Genomic DNA, 23,695 nt, shown 5'->3' on the forward strand with positions numbered 1-23,695 from the left:
ATCTGCATTCTTTAAAAGAACATAGTTTTTTTTTTATTATATGTAAAGGCCAAATAATAATGATACAAGAACTGTTTGAGAGGGAAGGAAAAAGAGAAAATGTGAAGAACGAAAATAATGAACATGAAAGCACGTGTGTTAACTCACACGCAATGTGAAGCACTGACTGGTCATTGAAATCTACGTACATGTGGACATGGAATTGCTTTTATGCCCATCATCATCAGCTTGTAGTGGTGAGCAAGATGTGCTTTGAACTAAAGAGCTTTGACGTTTTTTCTAGTGTCAAGTGCTTTTGCTTTGCGTAGCTGACATAACCAGTTAAAACCCTCGAATAAGAATCAAGTTCCGCCATCACAATTCACATCCCCTCCCACCTTTTCTTTTCTCTCAACTTTTGGAATTATTGGCATGCAATGTAGATTGTGGTGTCATCTTTAGAGAAAGGTTGGATGATAAAGGTGGGTGGTAATCATGATGTTGTGTGCATGGAGAGCCCTAAGTGGTGATGAGATCAGAAATATTATGGTCAAAGGCTCAAAGCAAAAGAGAATGGCCATCCCATATTTGTTCTGTTCTGTACTTGAGAGAGGCAATAAAAGCAGAGCCTAATTATGAGAATAGCCATCCCATATTGCAAAAATCATTCCACAGACTTCAATCATAATGTTTTTAAAAGCTTCTCTCCCACCATTACTACTTTTCAAGATCATCGCAAGAAGGTCAAAAAAAGGATGAGTTTTAAAATTTTAAGCTCTTGTTCATGAACATGGTCCCATGCATGCATCCAAGTGTGTCCATTAACCCCCTCAATTTTCTCCATCAACTAAAGAAAATCCCAAATAAAAAAACCGAATCTAACTTTCTTTCTCGTGTTTTCTTCATGCTAAAAACCCCTGCAGCGCTTTTTACTAAAACACTAACCCTAGGCATCTGTCCAAGCAGCAAAAACTGGCATGTGAGGCAATGAGACTGCAGCAGGCCTCAATTGGGCTGCTGCTGCTGCTGGGATCCAAGAATTCACATCACAAATTGGACTAGCGTACAACTTGGATGCAGCTGACGGAGGCATTCCAAAGAGCACTGGTAGGTTTGCTCTATCAGGGCTTCCTTCTCTAGAGCTACATAAACTAGTCACCAGCGACGACGCATTTGACATGTGAGTTCCCATCTTGGACGAGTCTTCTACCTGTTGCTGGTGCAGTGAGAAAATGCTATCATTTGCAATTACATTTTCAGGGGACAACGAGAAAGCCTGAGTTTTGTAATTATCCACAGCATTTGAGGCTTTGTGATCCAGTTGCTGGGAGGACTGACAGATGACCATTTTCCAATCTGATTCGTTTTCACTCTTATGAGTAGAAGGATTGTGATTGGTAGTAGCATCATTACAAGGTCCAATGTCTTTGTTTCGCCTGGCTAATTCTCCAGCAAGAAGTGTATTGCTAGCCATGATTCGTTCCACATCATACCTTGTTATGTCAAAGTTGGTTACAGCACTAACTCCTCGAAATTTTATAGCTGCTACATCATAGGCTTCTGCTGCTTCCTCTTGGGTGCCTGAAGTTTTGGTTTGAATAAAGATCAGAACTGGCAGAAGCAATGCAATCTTACAAGCACAAGCATGCACTAAGACTTCGGTGGAAACAAGAGGCAAATAAATACATGAGCACAACCGTAGAACATTAAGACACAAATTCAATAAACAGAAACATGATTAGCCCACGAACTCACTGAATGTTCCTAGATAAAGATCCTTGTTTCCGGCAACCCTTCCAATCCGAGCTTGCCATCTTCCATGTTGATGATGTCTGCTAAAAATTAAACATGAACAGAGACTTCAGGGCCAAACAATCACTTTCTTTGTACAAAATGCAAGTGAGCAGTATTCACATGTTGCTAAGTACTAATGTAGGATATCAAGACCTCGTTACTCCTCGGTAAATTGAAGCTCCCCTAGAGAACCCACTACTTTTTCTGCTCAAATAAAGAGGAAAAAAAATTACACAAGTTGGATCCAAAAGAGAAACCATGTGAATGCATGGATACACACTAAGGCAAAAGATGCTAAACCTTCTCAAATGAGCAACATATTCCTGTCTGGTCATGCTCTTCATTTCTTCAATTTCTTTTTGATAGTTTTCCAACTAGAAAGCAACAACAAAATTCCCTTTCAGTATGATAAAAAAAATTGGAATGAAAAAAAAAAAACAGAGGGCAAAATCATTACAGGGGAATTGATATGAGTAGAGGGTCCCCAATACTTGAGTGCAGCTAGATCATAAGCTCTTGCAGCTTTTTCTTCCATATCGTAACCCCCTGAAATTTATATTTTGGATTTACTTCATAAATTTGACTCTATATGACAATTTTAAAAAATTCTGATCGTTGTACATGAAAAAAGCTTACCCAGATAAACTGAGAGTCATCATTTGTTTGAAATGGCAAGCAAAAAACAAAAACAAAAACCAGTGATATAAATTTATTAGTCGGGTCAATTGAGAAAAAAAAAAGAAAGAAAAAATGCTGAAGCATTCAAAGCAAGAAAAACATAAGAGTAAATGGTTGATTATGCATTTATTTGCTAACCTTGCCTTCCTTTTCTGCTTTGACCTTCTTTCTTGCAACTGTTGTCCCATAGATGGGCTTCATATCTCCCTGTCCATCTATGCCTGATTAAACAAAATCCATTAAATAATCTGTTTTTCGGAATATAATGCAAGCAAATTGAGAGAAAAACAAAAACAAAAGAAGGGAGATCAGAGGCACAGACAAGACAGGAAAGAGCAGTGCAAAAAGACTTTATGGTTATGAAAAATAGAGACTTGTTTCAAAAAAGATAAATCACATTAAATAAAAGGGCAGGATATAGAAAAGGGATTAAGGATGAAAGAAGTAGTAACCTTGTAACACCTCTATATTGGGAAGTTCTTTGCCCAAATGTATCAATGGACTTCCTATGAACAATTTGCTTCTGATCCCCCTTCCCGGGTCCTCTTTTCTTGGTTTCCACGGCTGCACAGTCAGTCACAGAAGGTGAGATTTGCTGAGAAGTACCAGTAACACAGCTTGACTGGGAGCCAGGACTCATTGACAAGCTCAAACACTGCAAATCCCCGTACGTCATTGCACTAATATTAGGCCCAGATTCACCTCCATTTTCAACCACACATCTAAGCATCTTCTGCTCCATGACATGGTTGCTTTGATGGTTTCGCGAAACCCAATTTTTCATGCCAGTTATCCCATCATCTCCCATATTTGGAAGCAGAAGATTGCAATCTGAAGCCTGAGTCATTTGCTTAGCATCCTCTCCTACTGACATCTCATTGTTCCTAAAGTTAGAGTAATATGGGTACTGTTGAACTTGAATGTGGTGATGGTGTTGCTGTCTGGGGTTCTGTTCAAGATGGTTTAGACAAATTTGGTTGTTGGGCTCATGGTCTGTGTCTTGGTGATAAAACATAGTAGTACTACTGTCTAAGCTAAGAGCCATAGCTTCTCTATCATTGCTTTCATAGTGATGGGTCCCCATAGTTGCACCAACAAAGAAGTCCTCAAGTTTTGGTGTTGAAGTTGTTACCATTGTTGCTTCACATAGAAAGTCAAACAGAAGTGTCCAGAAGTTTGATAATCAACATTTACCCAAAAGCACAAAACAAAGCCAAGAGGAAAAGAATAAGTTAAGTTTCAACTGAAGTAGGCTAACCTTGAGGCTGTGTCCTGGTGAGAGCATCCATCATACAAGGCGACCCATCAGCCTTCAGTGACATAACATGCAAAGGGGAGTAAAAGCCACCATTCTCACCTTCAACACCATAGTAAAGACCACAGTTAAGGTGTGGTAATTGGGAGTGGAAAAGGTTTGTTGGGATTGCAGTAGGAACAGCAACAGAGGCAGACCGTGTTTGTTGATGATGATCAGTACCTGATGGAACCTCCATGTTCATTTGAGGGGACAAAGAGAAGCCTAACCAGTCAGCATTATGGTTATTGCTACCATCATCATTGTTCATGGACTTCATTTCTTTTGTGCTTTCTGATGTCACTTAATTCTAACCTAATTAGAAAAGAATTTTTAGACAAGGGCAGAGGCAAGGGCAAGGGCAAGGGCAAACACAATGATTGGTGAAGACATATATAATACTAAGAATGTAGTAACAACATGGTATATATCCCTCCTTTTCCTTTCACTAATATTTTATGAGAGTTTTTTTTTTTTTTTTTTTAGCTAGTTGCAGAAGTGGATATATATTGGGCTTGGACCAAATCTAACCACTCATCTAAAGACCTGAAACAAATCCATACTCCTGCAACTGAATCCATACCCTCTCTCTCTCTGAAAAGATTTCTAAAGAGAACAAAGCAAGACCCTTTAACCTAAAACAAAAAGAATGAGCTCCAGCAAGCAATGCCGGGCATCCTGCCTGCATTCCATAGGGATCTGTGTATGAGAAAGACCTCTTCTTTTACTTTACCCTACGCTCCCCTTGTTGCCATTCTTTTTCTTTACTTTAATTAAAACCATCTCATCGAACATCCCAAGATACCATTAAAAATCCTGAACGAAAAACCTACAGTTTCACCAAAGACAGAGATATTTTTAGTAGCAAAGAAACCTCATTTTCTCAAGTGGATACGTACGACTTCTGTTCAATACCCAGCAAATCCCATCAATTAATTTCGAGGACTGCTACCTTGATTGAGAAAGCCTGGCTAGTTTTCCAGAAAACATCTTCTTCACGTGAGGGATGCATTTTTTTTAATTATTCAATTTTGATTAACATATAAATTATTTTGAAAATAGTTTTAGATCATTGATATACATTCGATAGAATTTTGTGAATTTCGTTGAAACAAAAAAAAAAAAAAACATAACTCAAAAGTTATATGTATTTTATTAAAATATTTTGTAGTTGAAACTTGGAAATATATTAAAATAATTTATTTTTTTATTTTTAATATCAGAATATTAAAAAAATTAAAAACACTTTAAATAATTAATTTAATATTTTTTTGAGAAAAACAAATTAAAAACCATTTTGAAAAAACATTATAACGAAAAAAACATACACTAACGAATATCTCTTTAACAATGTTTAATAATGCATTTAGAAATACTTTCTAAAGTACGGTTGAGTTTTTAAATATTTTTATATGATTTGAACATTAAAAATGATGATAAAAATATAAAAAAAACAACTGAGAAAACATCTTAAATTTAAACATAATTTTTATTAAAACATTTATATCTCATTACCATGCACCCAATTAATATTTTAAGAATAGCTTGGAGTATTATATAAATCTTAGTGTGTCCTTGAACTCTATTATTAATCACTACAGGCTAATAATATTTGATAAAACAAAATCCAGACCGGGTACTGCTTTTGCTTTAATGTGAGTAGCAGCAGCAGGCCAGCAGGCATCAGTAGATTTCACAGCACGGAGCAGAAAAACAAAGCGCTCCATCAAGTCATTTCAATGTGTAGTCTCTCTGGGCCTACTTTATTTCCAACTCATAGGGATAGAAGATAGATAGGTGGTAGATAGATAAAGAGGCATGAACGAGGCATCTTCTCTTCCACCTCCTCTCTCTCCCTGTGGGGTTGCTGCATGCAGGACAAGTGAAGTGAAGACGACGCCGTATTCTACTGACCATCAGGCTTTGCCAAGTCAAACTCTTGACTGTCCTTGCCTTGTCCCGTCGTCTCCTCTCCTGCTACAAAAGTTGTCATCGGTACAAGGGACCGGATAACCTTACAAGCTAGATGGCATGGAACCAAACAAGTAGAGGGCCTCCTTGGCTCAAAACTGGTTTGATTTTTTGTGGATTGTGATTCTGACATGTTTTGAAAAAGTTTATTTGAGGTCACTATGCATGATAGCAATGTAAAATGTCTAAATCTAATCTAATTATATAAGGAAAAGGGAACGAACTCTTAGGGTGTTGTTACACGCAGTGGAGGGTGGCGTCATGAGGATTTCCTTGTGGGTGCGGTGGACTCAGATACCGGGAATGGTCTTTTTTCACTTGCCAAAATATAAAACATCAGAATTGACAAGAAATAATATATTTTAAAATATTAGCTAAAAGTTGAAGAAAGAGAAATAAGAACAAAAAATTAACTAAAAACTTTGAATCAGATTTTGTTAAAAAAATATAACTTTATTTCTATATCTTTTTAATCATTTGACAGCATGAAGAATGAGGGAGTTTGGCATCCGGATCAAAACACTGTTTGTCAAAATTTTAAAGTTTTTTAATTTAAAATTAATTTTTTAATTATTTTAGATTGTTTTGATGTCATGATATTAAAAATAATTTTTTAAAAAAATAAAAAATTATTATTTTAATTCATTCCAAGTAAAAAAATATTATAAAAAATAATTATTACCGATATACTCTTAGTTAAGTGATTTTTGAAATTTTTATTTATTAAAACATTTGAGCAATTTTTTTAACATATTTCTTCTAATACATTTAAAAAAAAATTATTCTACCCACCCACGGTAATGCGCGTGTAACATAGAAATAATTATTTCTATATCTTATGAATATATTGTCGCCCAACATGCAAAGATAATATGCCTAGTTAAATATTACAGTAATATACCTAGTAGATAAAAATAAAGAATACTAAGACCCCTTCCCAAGGCGACAACAATATTTCTCACCCAAAAAAAAGAAGTCTTTCATTAAAGATTTAAACAATAAAATGATCCAAACAAAATCAATTAATTTTAATTAAAGATAATATAGTTTTTTGCTCATGGTTCATTATTAGATTGATCAAGGATAATTTATTATTTTTAAATTTTTTTAGCATAGTAAAATAATTAAATTATCCTTATAAATAAAATTTATTTAACTTACACTTGGGGGCTTTTCTTTTCACTCTATAAAATAATTAAATTATCCTTATAAATAACATTTGTGACAATATTAGAAGCATATCAACATCCTCTTACAGATGGTTTGGTGCATGTCTATCACAACATAGTCATTGAGCTCCGATGATTTTTTTTTTCTTCTCTTCTCTTCTCATCTCGGATTTTAAACCTGTTTTAAAAAAATTAAATGTGCCTTATCAGTTTTTATTTGTTTTGTTTTTCAATTTTGCCCCTTAACATTTAATTTTTTTTAGTTTTGTATCTAATTTGATCTTTATTTTATTTTTTATTTTTTTTATCTTTTTTTTTCAATTTCATCTCTCATTATTTTATTTTAATATCAGATTTGATCCTTATTTTTTTTATTTCTATTTGTTTTTTAAACAACTTTGGATTATTGAGAATTTTACTTTGTTATTTTTTTGTTCGTCTTCTATAGAGTAATTTCGGTCTTATGACCTGTGTCACAAGTTTCGACGATTTAACTTTGTTTTTTTTTAGATATTTTGTTAAAATTGATTTTTTTGATAGTTTCATCATTCGATATTATGTTATTAGACCTCAAACTTCATGATTCTTTCAACTTTTTTTCTATTTAATTATCTTGATATCATATACCAAGTCGCGAATATATCAAGTTAACACCGGTTGACTTGAATTTTTTAAAAAAAAATTAGTTTTTTTTCTAGTTTTTCTTTTCTTCATTTAGTTTGCTTGAGAGTTAACCTCCATTGTTTTATTCAATTTTTTGTATAGAGTTATCTCGGTCTCATGATTAGGTTGCAAATTTAGCATGCTGACTCAAGTTAGGGTTTTTGTACATTTTGTTAAGATTGATTTTTTTCAATTTATCTTTTAGAGTTTGATTTGGTGGTAACTTAGCTTCAATTTTTTTTTTCTTTGTGAGGTTATCCTATTCTTATTCAATTTTTATTTTTTAAAAATAAGATCGTTAAGATTTTTTAAAAAATATTTAGAGGGTACCTTTTTATAATATTGGTAATCATTCAATTTTTTTTATTAGTAATTTTTTTGAATTCTTTTTATTTTCATTGGGTTTTTTTTGCTTTAAAAAAAAAACACTATCATTTCTTGGGCGTTACTTTTTATGTTAGAAAAAAAAAATTAATCTAGCTTATGATGTAACGTGATCACCATCTATCTAGTTTTTCTAAGCTAGAAGGATTTCTTAGTAGAGGGTAACTACAGAAAGTAAAGCTTAATCAACCATGATAAACACTAGAATTAGTCATGAATGTTGCTACTAGAAAATGAAAAAAAAATACATCCATCGTGGCAAGGTCAAGGAATTGACACAAGAAGTTTAGGAAATATCTTCTTGTAAGGTTTACAAGTGTCATGTTTTTCATACCATCTTTTCCAAATGAGAAAACTTGTGAGGCAAAGTTGAACATATCGACACCCAATGAGAGTTCAAGATCTTTATGCTTAAAAAGTCTCATGAAAAAGAATAACATAAGCATCAATAACAACAAAAGTCATCAAAATTAATTGATGAGGATGACGAATTAGCTAATGATCACCATTATCTCCTAAACATGAAAAAAAATATGGCAACAAGGTCGAATAACTAGGACTTAGTTTAGGAGGAAGCAACATTGAACATACCGGTGATAAAGGATAACACTAGACCATACATCTATCTTGCCAAGATAATGGGTTTCGAAAGCTAAAAAGGAGTAGTCTTATGGTTGACAATCAACAAAACAAACGTATGTAAGAATACTAACGCGTCGTGTTAATGATAAATCATATACACAATTATTCAAGATAAAATTGAGTCAAATCCAATACAATAATAAGCTAACCACATTGTATAATAATCAATTGGAGCAAAAAAAACATGTTGATATCCCTACATTTATTCTAAATAACAAAAATATAAAAAACATCGTTTATATTAAAAATAAACATTCAAATGTTGGCAAGACAAGAACAATATTAGTTTGTCAAAATAAAAAAGAAAAGGTAATAAAAAGACTGAAATTAATTGTGAGTAGTGAAATAGACCGAGGAAGATAACTGATTTCTCCCTTAACTACACCTTTTTATTTAGGTTAAATCGAGTTGAAAAGAAAAGGTCTCTAACCCATAGAGGAGAACAAGAAAGCATGGCAAACAAACCAGTCATATGACCGGACATAATTTGCCTTGGCGGTCTAGGATTCAACACTTTCTTAGCTACATGTCTTGCAAATAAGGTCGCATCCGTTGCCTTGCCACCTTGAGATGCCTTTGCTCGTTCTACGATAGCCTCTTTGAAGTCCTTGTATAGCTTCCAGTCATGATTTCCTAATCTCTCGACGCTAGCAGAACCAAAATTTGATCTTATTGCCCCTGGTAACACGAGCACAACATTAATTCCAAATGGTTTTAGCTCAACACGCAGGGTGTTGGACATGGCATGGACTGCTGCCTTGCTAGCACAATAAGACCCTGCCCATGGTGTAGGAACCTTCCCCACAACACTCCCTATATTCACTATGGTACCGCTGCGCCGAGATGCCATGTATGGCACGACGTTTTGCACCAATCTTAATTGCCCTAGTGTGTTAATCTCCCAAGCTTTTCTTATTGCATCCAATGATAACTCAGCTAAAGGACCGGTACTTCCTATCCCAGCATTGTTGATCAATACATCAATGTGACCATACTTGGATACGACTGTGCTCACTGCTGAAGATACACTTTCTTTGGATGAAACATCAAGCCCAAGAGTCTCGATATTTTCTGATTCAAGCTCCAACATTTCATTGATGCGTTGAGGAATGTCAGAAGCAACAACATGGCAATTATGCTCAGAAAATGCCTTGCAATATTCAAAGCCAATCCCACCTTTTGCACAACCAGTGACCAGCACAACCTTAGGCCCGCTCATGCTTAAATTACCTTGTTGTCGATCGGCTTTACTCAGTTGCCCTTTTCTTATAGAAATTGAGAAGGTACTCATTTTTATATCCGCCCTGGTGTTAGTTTCTTGTTCATAGTTCAAAGTCTGGAATATGCTCCTCGCATATCCATGTCCATTGAAAATTAGCCGGCTAAAATCGAGCATCTAGCTTGTGGCCTTGCGTAAAAAAGTTTGTCAATTTTGCAGTTCTTATACGGACGAGGCCATAGAAGACATGGGGGCACCAAAATTTTGGTTCGTTTTTTTAAACATTGTAAAATTCGTTCATTGTGATCAATTTACAGTAGCTTACACGACCGGAACCAGATATCATTAACAAGCGCAAGCCATCTGAAGCCATCTGTTACAATTTTAAATATATTTGATTAAACAATACATATCATAATTTTATATGAATCTCATTAAGAAAAATTTTAAACTTTTTTATTATTATTTTGGAATGCAGTAGCTAAAACTAACACTTGCGTAGAAATAAGAAGATTGCAGAAATAGCTAAAATTGGTCAACCCTCGGAACAAATAAAGTAGAGCATGGATTCATTTTATTTTTTTGGCTTCATGTATGCAATTATGCATGGAAATTCATAAGAGTATTTGGGGCTCTGCTTCTACTTTTAAAAAAGAAATTACATGTGTATTTACTTGTTCCCGAAAAGAGTGATATGTCCATCAATCCCTGCCAGCTCTTTATAGGCTCCTAAGTTAACGTCGTTACCCTCTTTACTAGCTTTCGCGCTCTCTGTCTCTCTTTTTCCAATTTTTTTTTTTATATTTAACAATATCATAAAAAAATTAAATTGAAAAGCACTTTTAGTATTTAACTGTAATAGAAAATAAACTAAAAATAATGTATTATTTTTAAAAATTTTATTAAAATAATAAAAAATAAATTTTACAAATTAAAAAGTTGAATGAAAATGAAATTGAAAAAAAAATCTAATTTTATAAATTATCTCAAATAAAATAAATAACAATCAAAATAAGAAAGATTAAATCTAACAAATAAAAAATTTGAAAGATAATAAAATTAAAAAATAATAATAACAACTTCATAAATTATTTCAAATAAAATAAATAACAATAAAAAAACAAGAACCCAATCTGATAGATAAAAAATTTCAATTAAAAAAATGATGAGAGAAAAACAAATAAAAATCATAAAAATAAGGATTAAAGTTGATATAAAAATAAAATTAAATCAAATTCTAAGAGATGAAATTAAAAAATAATCAAAACAAAATATATAGCAATCAAAAGTTTGAGGATCAAATTTCATATAATCAGCAAATAACATATTATTTCTAAATATTTCACAACTTCTTATAAGTGTTTTCTATTCAAAATAAAAGAAAAATATTTTTCTAGAAACCAAACCAAATTTTTCTTTGACTAGAAAATATTTTTCGTTAACCAACTTTTCTCATAGCAAACAGACATAAAAAAAATTAAAAAGTAGTTTTCAAGAACCACTTTCATAAAATAAATGGGGCCTAAGACTAGTAGCAGGTAGCATTTTATTTTATTTTGACAGTGTTGGAAACAGTTGTTTTTTAAAATGTATTTTATTTGAAATATATCAAAATAATTTTTTTTATTTTTTAAACCCTTCTAAAAAATCTCAATTTAGTCTCAAACATTTATGCTTATTTTCAATTAAATAAAAAACTTATAAATTTGATCCCAAATGTTTCAAAAAATTCTCAATGAAGTCTTTCTATTAATGTTCCCTAACATTTTTTCTAAATCTTTAAATTTACACCGATTTAGTGGTAGTATGCGCATTAGATCATCCCAAGTTTGTAAGTTTTGGATGCAATCAAAAATGGATATAAATGAAGGCTTCTCCAAGGAAAAGTTATTTTTCAGGACAAAATGGTAGAATATTTTCTTGTGATCATCCTAGCCCTGCTGCTCAAGAAGAGAGACCCTACAAGATTGTGGGAGATGTGCAAGGAAAGCAAGCAATGGCCCAGCTCTATATTGAATATTCACTTGCCGATGCCATCGGAATGCCATTGACAGAGCTACCCACATTCCCATGTCCCCTACATTGTATTAAAAGAGTGCAAACAGAGAAAGTTCTGCAGGGAAAAGAAGTGAATATCAAACAAGGTGGTGTAGGTGGGGGCTTCTTCCAGAGAAGAACCCAAACTCCCAAACCCATCTTTGGTGACAAAGACCCTGGAAATATGGATTAATTTGCAACAGCACAAGGAATGACAGCAGAGAGGGATGTTTGCTCATGGCATTTGGGTATTTTTGCCATACGTATTTGACTTTAGAAAGCTTGATTGATTAGGACATCCACCTAGCTGGTTAAACTTTCCTTGTTTTCATTTTTTCTTTTGAAAATCAACACATTGAAGCAGATATACATGGTAAAATACAGACGAGCTCTGATAACTACATTCGACAGGCATTAGCCAGTGCTTCCTGATTTACAACTGAAGACCAATTTATTTTTGCCACTATTATTCCATGGTAGCAGATTAACAAAAGCAGGGCACCTAACCAGTGAAAGACTGATATTTGCTATGCAGTGAACCTTCATGCAACTGGAACAATAACTGCTTCCCTTTGAAGACAAACATTCCTCCCTGAGAACAACGGAACAGAACTTGCTGGAATTATAGTGAGGGCAGATAGTGCTGCAGATGAACCAAGTCATAAACAGTTCAGTCTTGGGATTGGCAGATAGCTTTGCAGCATGTGTGTTTGATAAACGAACCAAGCTCGAGATTCATTTCAGGATATCATCGATTCACTTGGCCAAACACATATTTCCTCAAAATTGACTTCACAGGTCCATGAACAGGTTGATAGGGAACCTAGTACTGTTAATATGTCTGTAATTTGTAATCATTTATATAAATTTTTTTGTTCTATTTATTTGTGAAGTTCATTCTTTTAATGAGTTGCTCATAACCTCTTAAAATCAAAATGAAAAGACCTACAGGTAAATTAAGATAAAAAAAAAAATTCCTCATCACTGGACAGTAGTCAGGAGTAGATCAAACCTGTTGCAGTACACCACTTCTATCATCTGGGGTGGCTTCGATGGTGTTGTTTTTCACAGCTTTACGCAGAGCATGAGATCTTGAAAACACCTTAGCCTATAACCAAAGCATGAAAAATGAAGCATATTGCGAATACAGACAAGCTCCAAAAAGACTTCTACAGAAAGCATAAAAGGAAGCTTACGCTAGCTGGATTGAAGAATGTACGTCCAAGACCATAGTATAAGCCCAGGACATCACAAGCCTGAAATATAATGAGTGTCCTTCAGTGTCTGACATCGTAAACTAAGATATATAACAAGTAGATGTAAGACTTGAGCATATATCATTACCTTGCGCTCAGGGTCAGCATAAAGGCAATCCATTGGAAATGGTAGCTGATCAAACATCATCAGCGAGAGAAATCATTCAGTTACGACAATTGCCCAAAGAAAAATGGCCCATAGCATGGAAAAACAATAACAAGTGTAGAAATGCAATGATGGCTTGGAATTTGCTAGGAAAATGGTTGATGATGGAAATTATTCAACATTCTGGCAGTATATTAAAAGCCCCTCGCATGCAAATGCGACCCACCACAATAACAATCCGTGCACCTCGTTAGTATGTGAGAGTAAAGGAGTACCTCCCAACTTATTGAATAACTGTCCATTGATGATAAATGGCACAGTAAAGAAATGTAAGCATCTCCAGTCTTGGGAAAGATGGCTGCGGAAGATGATTTACTGCAGCTTTGGAGCAGAAAGCAACATGCCAAATCAAACAACAAAATCACAAATATTTTTCTTTTCTTGTGTTATGATTCTTGCCATTGTTGCAAGAAAACATCATGACACAATACTACAGCATCCGAAATCGAGCAACATCGAGTGTCCAAGAATCCATGAGAATGTTAACTTCGAATATTTAATATTTTTCAAGAAGACATGCTTTAAAGAAACACCATCAGCTTAATGAATGCTGCCTGCCAAATGATTATTCTTGAAGACATACACGAACTAAAATCAAGTGCACAATCTAAAACGCACCGGTCGGCCAGCATAGCAGCTTTATCTGGAGCAACAACACCGATTGCAATTAGCTTGACGCCAGCTGAATCAAATTTCTTAGGAAAAATGACAATGTTCAAGTCCAATCTAATTGAAAATGTTCCACGATCGTTTTAGGAAAATTGATTGCAACTTCTTTGTACACTTTCTTTACCACCAAAATTTACGAAGAGGGGCAATTGCAAACACTCAAATTTGCCTATCTTCTTTTTTTTTTCTAAAACTATCCAAACCCCCAATAAGCATAATCCCACAACGGAAAGAAAACAACAATTGCTGCTACAGAGGAATCAATAGAAGAATCTTAATAACCCAATCTAGTTTTTACCGATAAATCTCTGTGATAAAAAAAAAATTCTTTGAAACAAAAACAAGCTATAAAATTCCTAATTTAAACAAAGACAAAATATAATCATGGGCTAAGCTAACAATCAAGTTTAGAACCACTAGTAGTTTGCTTAATTTTGTCTTGGACGGGCTTTTGTCAAGTAAAAATGAACCTCGCCCCAATGTTGGGCTTCAGTTCGGATACTAACTTCAGACGCTAGAGTCGTTTATTTGGGAGATAGCTCCTCCTGCTCTGCTCCAAATATTTTATAAACTTGTTTTTTATTCTAGAAAGGAATTGTATCAATGTTGCGGTGGTACAACACGTGTCTTAACCTAAAAAAACACCTATGTTTGTTTTTGGTTTGAAAAGGGGATTTCATCGCCTACATTTCCAAACGAGTACTTATTTCGACAAGCTTAATTGAGAGATGAAAAGCGTTAGCCATGAAGGGAAGTGAATGAACTATTTCATAGTATTAAATAAAAAAAAAAAAAACCATTTTTACATATCATTTTAAATGCTCTGATATTGCAACGTGTTGTGGTAAAAGGCTGGATCCTGATCAACCGGCAGCAGGGTCGGGTCTTGAAACGCTACTGTTTCCTTTTCTTCAAGAACACCAACTCTAATCTCTTTCCCTTAAACCCTTGTTTACACGACACGAGTGAGACAAAACCACACCCGCCACACTAGACAAACACGCTCGCACCCTTCAGCTTTAGCTGTGAACGTGTCCAATGGAAGCAAGCCCCTTTACAGCCACCTTTAAAGACAATAACTCTAGCCATTGTACAAACTCCAACGCATCAAAAGTTCAAAACAGCACAAATACACCAAGCAAACTGCTCTGCCTGGTACCTGGCTGAGATTCACTAAAACCAAACCCCTAAAAAAGCCAACTCGTTGCAGCTGTCAAGATGAATCAAATTACCCCACAGCCCGAGACGGATAGAGGCGAATTGAAGGGTCAAGATCAGGTCCTAGAAGGTAAACGCACTGGATTCCAATAAAAAGGCTGAGAAGTTTTCCTAGTCCATGGAGGGTTTATCAATGTTTTGGTATTATTTTCTTCATGCTAGCTATGGAAAGTTGGCAAGATTGACTTTAAAGTGCAATTAACTGCTTTGATTTTTCAAGCACTTCCTTTTCAGGCTCCACAACTTTATGTTCGAGGGCAACGTATCGGATCAACTGCTATGAAATAGTTAATGGCCGAAGGAATGAAGGGTTCCATGTCCCTCACCTTCCCCTACAAGACAATGTCTTGGTTTTTTTTTGGTCTTTTGCAAGGGATGGATGATGATCTCTGTAAAAGAAGTGGAGGGTACTTAATGATTTAAAATGGATGAAACCTAAGTCAAGTTTTCACTCGATTCATTAAATAAAAACTTGACCCAATTAAATTGAACACTGAAAAAATTTAATGTTTTTTTTAATTAATAAAAAATACTAAAAAAAATGGTAGAAGGCTAATTCGGAATAAATTCTAGGAAACAACCTTGACTTAAAAATTCTCTTCTTTTTCACATAGGTTTCAATTATTCTATTTTTAAAAAAATAAAAAACTATTCCAAAAAACTATTTATTTTATATCTTTGTTCATATATCTCCAACTTAATTTTTTATTTTTGTTCTAAAACACTAATAAAACGCAGCTAACTAGAAGCAAATGGTATTAAAAACGGTGAAAAAAATCTTTTAGATATGATTCAATCACATGGGCAAGAGCTGGACCACCACAAGCCCAATATGTGCACGAAAGTGATATGTAAAAACTGGACCAGTGATTTTCTATAGTTGAGAGTATATAAAAAGAGAGAGCTGGGGAGATGGTAATGGATGCTAACATATCTTATAAAAAAATGGCAATAAAATAAATTTGACAGAGTCTAAATTTAATAACACAGCACGACTATTTGGAATTTTATATCTTTTATTTGATAGATTCGGAGTATATGATATTATAAATGAAGGAGAGAGTAGTTGAACATGAAAAAACCAAACAATTAATGATTTGACTTTTAAATAATAGACAACAATTTTGAAACGCATCGAAATGAAGAATATATATGATAGGGAGGTTGTAATTTTGTTTAAAATCCTTCCTTGTACATTATATTATACATTTACTACAAGCAAACAGTATTTTCATGTATAAATGATATAATTATAATTTCTTATAATTGTTTTTACTGTAGCGATAGTGTACCGGTGATAAAATTGTTAATTTTTAGGTTTTTATTTTTTTATTAGAGAAAATAAGTTAATGAAATAGTATTTCATTGTAGTAATTGCAATATTATTTTGATTCATAGTTATATTTTTCCACTCAAAAACGTGTTAATAACACCTATATATTAATTATTTTGCGTTGAAAAAAAATTACTCGACCCGTAGCGAGACGAGTCGAATAATCATGTTGACACTTTGTTTTTTGCATTTACTATCGCAAATGGTTCTGGTGTATTTAATTAGATGCACGCATAGGTTTTTTTATAATTAAAATTTTAAAAAATAACATTTGAAAAGCTTGTATTTTTTTTTTTGCTAAAAAAATCATCCAATACATGACAAATTAGTTGTATGTATATAAAAGATGTAAATTACTGAGTGGTATTTCCAGTATCATAATTAACACGATATACATGAGCATGCTTCTAGAGCATTGAAGATGATGGAAATGAATTCCATGGCTGTGTACACACTAGACATCTTCTGTCATTGACTAGCTTTGGCGTGAAGATGAAACCTGCTAAATTTCTCAGAATGGAATTTCTTGGATTTTTCCTTAGCTCATTATTTTTTCTATCTTTCTTGGAGATAGTGTATTTGTTAATTGTAAACTAGCTACGAACTTAAATTTGAAGTAATTTCTTTGTGGTTGTAGATTTATAACTTCACAATAAATATGTTTTCTACGAGGGCAATCTCTGGATATTTAGCAATATATAATAATACTATTCAATTGTCTGAATTAAATATATATTTTTGTCCGAGTGAAATAATTTATCAGCAGGACATTAATAGCACCGCGTCTCATACCTCAGAAAAGAGAAGAGAACTTCACAGCTCTCTTGGAGTGTCGGTTTTTAAAAAAAATAGTAAGGAGAAGAAGACGAAGAACATTTCTTGGAAGGTTACGAATTTTCAAAGGCACATTAATGCAGAATTAATAGAGTAGGATTATAGGAAATGGATACGAGACAAACATCACATTCGTTGGAGATTAATGACCCACCCACGCCTGATCATCTACATGGAACAGCTCCTCCTCCACTTTAATAAAGCCTAGTCTTTGGTTTCCCACGCCCTATAGCACCCAAAATAACCTAGACTCTTGCTCTAGCATTTACTAAGACCAAAGGGCTTGAATCAAGATCATTTATGGTGATCTTCAGGCGATGATCTTCACACCTGCTGCCCGAGATATTGAATAGAATCCAGCTTGTCTTGCATGAACATTAAGTTGGAGCTCAATATTGCTTTGAGCATGAGAGTTCTTTACTGGTCTGATTTGGAAAAGTCAATCGAAGATTTTGGAGAGGACTTTGATGCTCTCTTTGGACGTATCTTTTTTCAGGAAATTTATACCAAGTCGATAGGCTAGCTAGTCCGATTCCTACTTTACACATTGCATTTCTACTTTTCTAGTTAGGATTCACGATTGTAGCTAGCTAGGGTGATTTTTTTTCCACTGGCAATATTTCTTTTTACGAGTTAATCCCCCTTCTTTTTACCTTAATTATAGGTTCAAGTTGTTTATTATTAATCTATCTACGTGCAACAGTAAAACATATGCATTTTACAGGAAGATCTGCCTTGTGGTACGCAGCTACAGCCGTGTGTGTGGCCAACCCAATTGTTAGCTAATTATATTATGAATTGTTAAGAACTTCATCCCCCTGCAAAAAAAAACAAAAAATCAAATTCTCTTAGGGCTGTTTGGAGAGCTTGGAGTTGAATTCAATTTCAAGATTTAAATTAATTTTTTAGTTTATAATATTTTTAATAGTTTTGATTTGAATTTTAAATAGAATTTAATTGTCAATAAATTATCAAAAACAAATAAAACCCTCTGATTTGCTATGGTGATTTCCATTAGAATTGGCATTAAAAGTAGTATTTTAAAAATACATTTAACAACACAGACCTTATTTTTTACCAAATCCTCCATTATCTTTTTTCCCTTCTTCTTTTTCTAACCCCCACTACATAGTTTGGATCCTAGACTATGTTTATTTTCTAGAATTTGTTTTTTGAAAAATTATTTTTCAAACTTTTCTATATTTGTTTGATATTAGGAAAATTAATCAACGGAAAACACTTTCCAGTCAAAGAAAAATTTGGCTTGATTTCCAGGAAAGTGTTTTCCTGTAAAATTTGGACGGAAAACACTTTTTGAAAGTTGTGAAAAATTTAAAAATGTCATATTATTTGCTGATTATATCAAATTTGGTCTTCAAACTTTTGATTGCTATATATATTTTGTTTCGAATATTTATTTTTCAATTTCATCTCTTAAAATTTAATTTTTATATTAATTTTGGTCATCATTTTTATAATTATTATTTGCTTTTTCCTTATCATTTTTTTATCTATCAAATTTGGTCTTCATTCTTTTGATTATTACTTATTTTTTTGAAATAATTTATGAAATGTTAATTATTATTATTAAAATTTCTTCATCTTTTATTTTTTTATTTTTTAGATTTGATCTTTATTATTTTGATTATTATTTATTTTATTTGAGATAATTTATGAAATTATATTTTTTTCAATTTCATTCTCATTTAACGTTTTAATTTGTAAGATTTGTTTCTTATTATTTTAATAAACTTGAGAAAAATAAAACATTAATAAGTTATTTTCCAGCTCATTTTCTATGATATAACCAAACACTGGAAAGTGTTTTCCAACTTATTTTTCATTACACTACCAAACATCAGAAAATAATTTATTTTTCTAAAATTTACTTTTTAAAAAAAACTATTTTTTCAGTAAACAATCCAGTAATTAAATTGCTCCATCAATACAAAATTGAATGTTTGTATCTCCTTCCCTCAACTTTTTCACTGCTTTACAATACATTTCTTTCTATTTTTTTTATTTTTTTTTGGGTGAAAGATGCTTGGTTGCATTTTTATATCCAAAGTAAGTACAATGTGATTGTGTCAAAATAAAATAAAATAAAACATGTTGTTGACAATTCATTCATCCTTCACTGCTATAAAATTCCTTCTTTTTTCTTTCTGTCACCTTGCGTGGGGTAAAGAAGAAGTACAACATAGAGGTGAAGGAACCCATCATGTCATGGGCAAGGAAAGAAATGAAGGGAAAAAAAGAAATGATTTACGAATAAAATAATTAATATTATTAATTCAATTCATTTCTATAGTTATTTAAAATAATATATTTCAATTCAATTATTTAATTTTTTATTTTATTTTAAATATAAATATTATAGTAAGTTATGAATTGAATCCAAATTATATGTTTTTTTATTTAAAAATATATTAAAATAATATTTATTTTATTTTTTATTTCAACACATCAAAATAATAAAAACATTAAAAAATATTAATATAATTTTTTTAAAAAATAAAAATATAGAAACATGCAGTACAACCGCACTCCAATCGATCCAACAACAAAATGACCTCAGATTACAACGGCTCCTGGACCCAAAAAACGATGAAGCCAAGAAGAAGCAAAAGAGGACTATTCTTCCATTGAAAAACAATGGCAAGCATCACAAAACATTCATTTCAGACACGGATAAAGAGGTGTAGTCGTCTGAAATTACAAGACGTTTGCTTGTAAAAGTGAAAGTGTAATGGACTTCTACAAATATCTTTTCATGTTCTTGCCGCAAATCTACAGGGAGGAGGAGGAACATTCTGATCTTTCTGCAAATCTTGACCGGCAGCCTAAGCTGCCGCCTTGAACATCCTAAATTGAGCGTATAAATGACATTACAAAAAAATAGTCAGAAACAGGGTGCTGATATAAATAGTCAGAAACAACAAGGCCTTTATCGAACACTTGTTGTTCTAGATGGAACTTGATAATAAGAAAAATTATTCATAAAGTTAATTTTTTCTAGTGGAAAAAAAATCAAATCATTTGAGGGTTTATTCAATATAACCTGATTAATTTTATGGGTCTAAAAACAACACATACAACTCGTAAAAATAATATTTAACTAAATAAATTTTTAAGATGATATTTTTTTTAATATTAAAATAATAACATATTGAATTGACTTGAGTCAATCCAGGATATCGTGTTAAATTCATGATCCAGGTTATGAGACTATGATAACTTTATAAAAAGAAAATCAAAACGAATTATAAAGTTTAATTCTCAATTAACTCAATCTTGAATGATGAAATTAAAAAAATAATAATTAAAAATAACCTAAAAAATGATCTAAATTCATATGTCAAACTTGCAAATCGGGTCATAAGATCAAGATAATCCCATGAAAAACAAATTACGAATTCTAATTTCATTCCTAACCATACTAATATTGAAGGATGAGATTAAAAAAGAAAGAAATTAAAAAAAACATAAAAATAACCTGAGTCAATTCACCAAACTCATGACCTGGATCATCGAGCTGAGATAACCTTATAGAAAAAAAAACTTGATTTAACTTTGATTAACATGTCAAACCTGTGACTTTGATCTTGAGATTGAGATAACCCTATAAAGAGAAAGTCAAAACAAAATATAAAAACTTAATTCTCAATTACCCATGTCGGACCTAATATTGAACGATGAAATTTGTAAAAATCTTAATTAAAAAAATGATATAAAAAATAAGTTAAGTCAACCCTAGTTAACCGTTAAGCATTATTCTTGAGTCATCGGATCAGGATAACCTAATAAAACACAAACAGAAATAAATCATGAAACTTAATTCCCAATCAAACATAATATTAATTGAAAAAATTAAAAAAAATCAATTAAAAAAGATAAAAAAACTAATTAGATATTAAAGCATGAAATTTAAAAAAAAATCTGAGTCAGTCAGATTACTCCGGAATCACTATTTTTAATAAATAATGATTCGTATTATAAAAATATGATAATTAAATAAAAAAAATCTAAATTAAAAAATACAAAGCAATATTTTAATAAATAGTGATTTGTAAGCACACAAGCTCTTATAGTTAGAGTTAACAGTGTCTGGAAGGATTGTTTGTTTATTCGTTTCCTTCTATAGATTTGGTCTTCCATGATGTTGAGAGGAATAAAATACATATTTTATTGATTTACCAATAAGAAGCATCTTTCCATGGAGAAGCAAGAGAAATCCAGCAGGACGGAAGGCTTAGGGGCCTGATTTACTAGCAATCTAGCATACACGACTGCTTCGACCACATTCCTGGGAAAATCCTTGATGTTGAGAGGAATAAAATACATATTTTATTGATTTACCAATAAGAAGCATCTTTCCATGGAGAAGCAAGAGAAATCCAGCAGGACGGAAGGCTTAGGGGCCTGATTTACTAGCAATCTAGCATACACGACTGCTTCGACCACATTCCTGGGAAAATCCTTATACATGCAGAGAATTGACTGGACACGAAAAGATGTTTAAATGTTGACAAGCTAGAAGGAGACCTTTTTAACGAAAAACCTCTCTCTCCCACCCTTTCTTTTCTCAAACAACAGGAACTTTGGCTGCTAATAAATCTACTTATCATCGTGCTGGTTCTGGGTACATGGCCGCTGTGCTGCGTGCTATCCATTCCTTTGATAGAATGGTCCTGTCTAGTTGTAGAGTTAAGATACTCTTGCAGGCAAATATGATACTTATTACTACATCACCACTCTTACATCCTAATTAAACATGGTTTACATACGACAAGTAATTAAGTAAAAAACTATAACTCGGCTTGGTGTTTCACGTTTTCTTTTACTGTTTAAAACTACTTTTCCCATGCTGTTGCGTGTAGCACACACACCAAACACTTCTATGTCCTTTTTATTTAATTTAATTTTTAATTTTTTAAAAACTCTTCAATTTAATCCTAAATTTCATTCTATCTAAGCCTAATAAAGGTCTATTCAAAAAAAAAAAAGAGAAGAAAAAAAAATAATCAACTAAATTAGCTTATTATTATCACAAGAATAACCCGAATTATGAACTTAACAAATTAATTTAGGTTGAATAGAATCGATTTAATATATTGTTATCTTAATATAAAAAATAATATCATTTTAATTTTTTTAAAGACAAGTGATGTTTTCATTATTTATTTGCGTTTTTTTTTAACTTGTTAAATTGATTACATAATATTATGATAATTTTTAAATTATTTAATTTAAAATTCAAGCTAGATAAATAATTAGCTTGGGGATTTCAACGTTATCCACTTGGTTAAGTTTTCACATGGCCAATTCATTTTTTACATTAAAAAAAGGCTTCGCTTATATTTTTTATTTATAAAAACCAAAGTTCAGGTCATATAATCTTCTCAATTATTTTAGCCCGATCATTGACTAATTCAAGTTGATATGTTATAAGTTTATGCCTATTATTTTTAAAATAAAAAATATACTTATAAGAATGTTATTGGCATCTCGGGCAAGAACATAAGCTTTTCGCATGTTTTAATACTAAAAAGGGTATGTTTGTTTGCTGGAAAGTAGTTTTTTCTGAAAAGTGAATTGTTTTTTGATATTTGGTAGTGTAATGAAAAATAAGTTCGAAAACACTTTCCAGTGTTTGGTTATGTCATGAAAAATAAGATGAAAAATAACTTATTAATGTTTTATTTTTTAAAAATTTATTAAAATAACGAGGAACAAATCTTACAAATTAAAAGTTGAATGAGAATGAAATTGAAAAAAAATACAATTTCATAAATTATCTCAAATAAAATAAATACTAATCAAAATAATAGAGATTAAATCTAACGAATAAAAAAATTGAAAGATGAAGAAATTAAAATAATAATAATTACCATTTCTTAAATTATTTCAAATAAAATAAGTAACAATAAAAAAAATAAGGACCAAATTTGATAGATACAAAATTTCAATTAAAAATGATAAGGGAAAAACAAATAACAATTATAAAAATAAAGACCAAAATTAATATAAAAATCAAATTCTAATGGATGAAATTGAAAAACAAATATTCAAAACAATATATATATATATATAGCAATAAAAAATTTGAGGACCAAATTTGATATAATCAGCAAATAATATATATTTCTAAATTTTTCACAACTTCCAGAAAATGTTTTTTGCTTAAAATAAAATGAAAATATTTTTCTGGAAACCAAACAAAATTTTTCTTTAACTAGAAAATATTTTTTATTAACTAATTTTTACAATAACAAAAAAATATAAAAAAATTTGAAAACTAATTTTCAAAAAATAACTTCCCGTCGAACAAACAATTACTAATTCTTTCAGATGTATGTGGTAGGAAGCAGGCAAGGTTAAGATGCAGC

The 23,695-nt window shown here is 32.0% G+C and overlaps 2 protein-coding genes and 1 long non-coding RNA gene across 5 annotated transcripts; all 3 read right to left on the reverse strand.

The window, feature by feature from the left end:
- Nucleotides 1-646: 646 nt before the first annotated feature.
- Nucleotides 647-4,247, reverse strand: LOC133672730 (AP2-like ethylene-responsive transcription factor ANT). Of its 2 annotated transcripts, none has more exons than XM_062093239.1 (9): nt 3,710-4,247; nt 2,904-3,591; nt 2,590-2,672; nt 2,410-2,418; nt 2,231-2,319; nt 2,074-2,147; nt 1,927-1,977; nt 1,735-1,814; nt 647-1,560 (listed from the first exon to the last, which is right to left on the reverse strand). In XM_062093239.1, the coding sequence occupies exons 1-9, from the start codon at nt 4,023-4,025 to the stop codon at nt 926-928; spliced, it is 2,025 nt and encodes a 674-aa protein (XP_061949223.1). In that variant the 5' UTR covers nt 4,026-4,247; the 3' UTR covers nt 647-925. The 2 variants fall into 2 exon arrangements, with proteins under 2 accessions (XP_061949223.1, XP_061949224.1); XM_062093240.1 differs by having other exon boundaries at nt 1,735-1,811; nt 3,710-4,235.
- A 4,706-nt stretch (nt 4,248-8,953) lies between these two features.
- LOC133672573 (short-chain dehydrogenase ptmH-like) lies at nt 8,954-9,865 on the reverse strand. Its single transcript, XM_062093019.1, has one exon. The coding sequence runs from the start codon at nt 9,863-9,865 to the stop codon at nt 8,954-8,956; it is 912 nt and encodes a 303-aa protein (XP_061949003.1).
- Nucleotides 9,866-12,138: 2,273 nt separating this feature from the next.
- Nucleotides 12,139-13,113, reverse strand: LOC133672483 (uncharacterized). 2 transcript variants are annotated; one of them, XR_009834858.1, is made up of 3 exons: nt 13,027-13,113; nt 12,843-12,938; nt 12,139-12,473 (listed from the first exon to the last, which is right to left on the reverse strand). It is a non-coding gene; the product is annotated as an uncharacterized LOC133672483 (long non-coding RNA). The 2 variants fall into 2 exon arrangements; XR_009834857.1 differs by having other exon boundaries at nt 12,139-12,938.
- Nucleotides 13,114-23,695: the final 10,582 nt, after the last annotated feature.

Source organism: Populus nigra, chromosome 14 (genome assembly GCF_951802175.1).
Source record: "Populus nigra chromosome 14, ddPopNigr1.1, whole genome shotgun sequence".
NCBI lineage: Eukaryota > Viridiplantae > Streptophyta > Magnoliopsida > Malpighiales > Salicaceae > Populus > Populus nigra.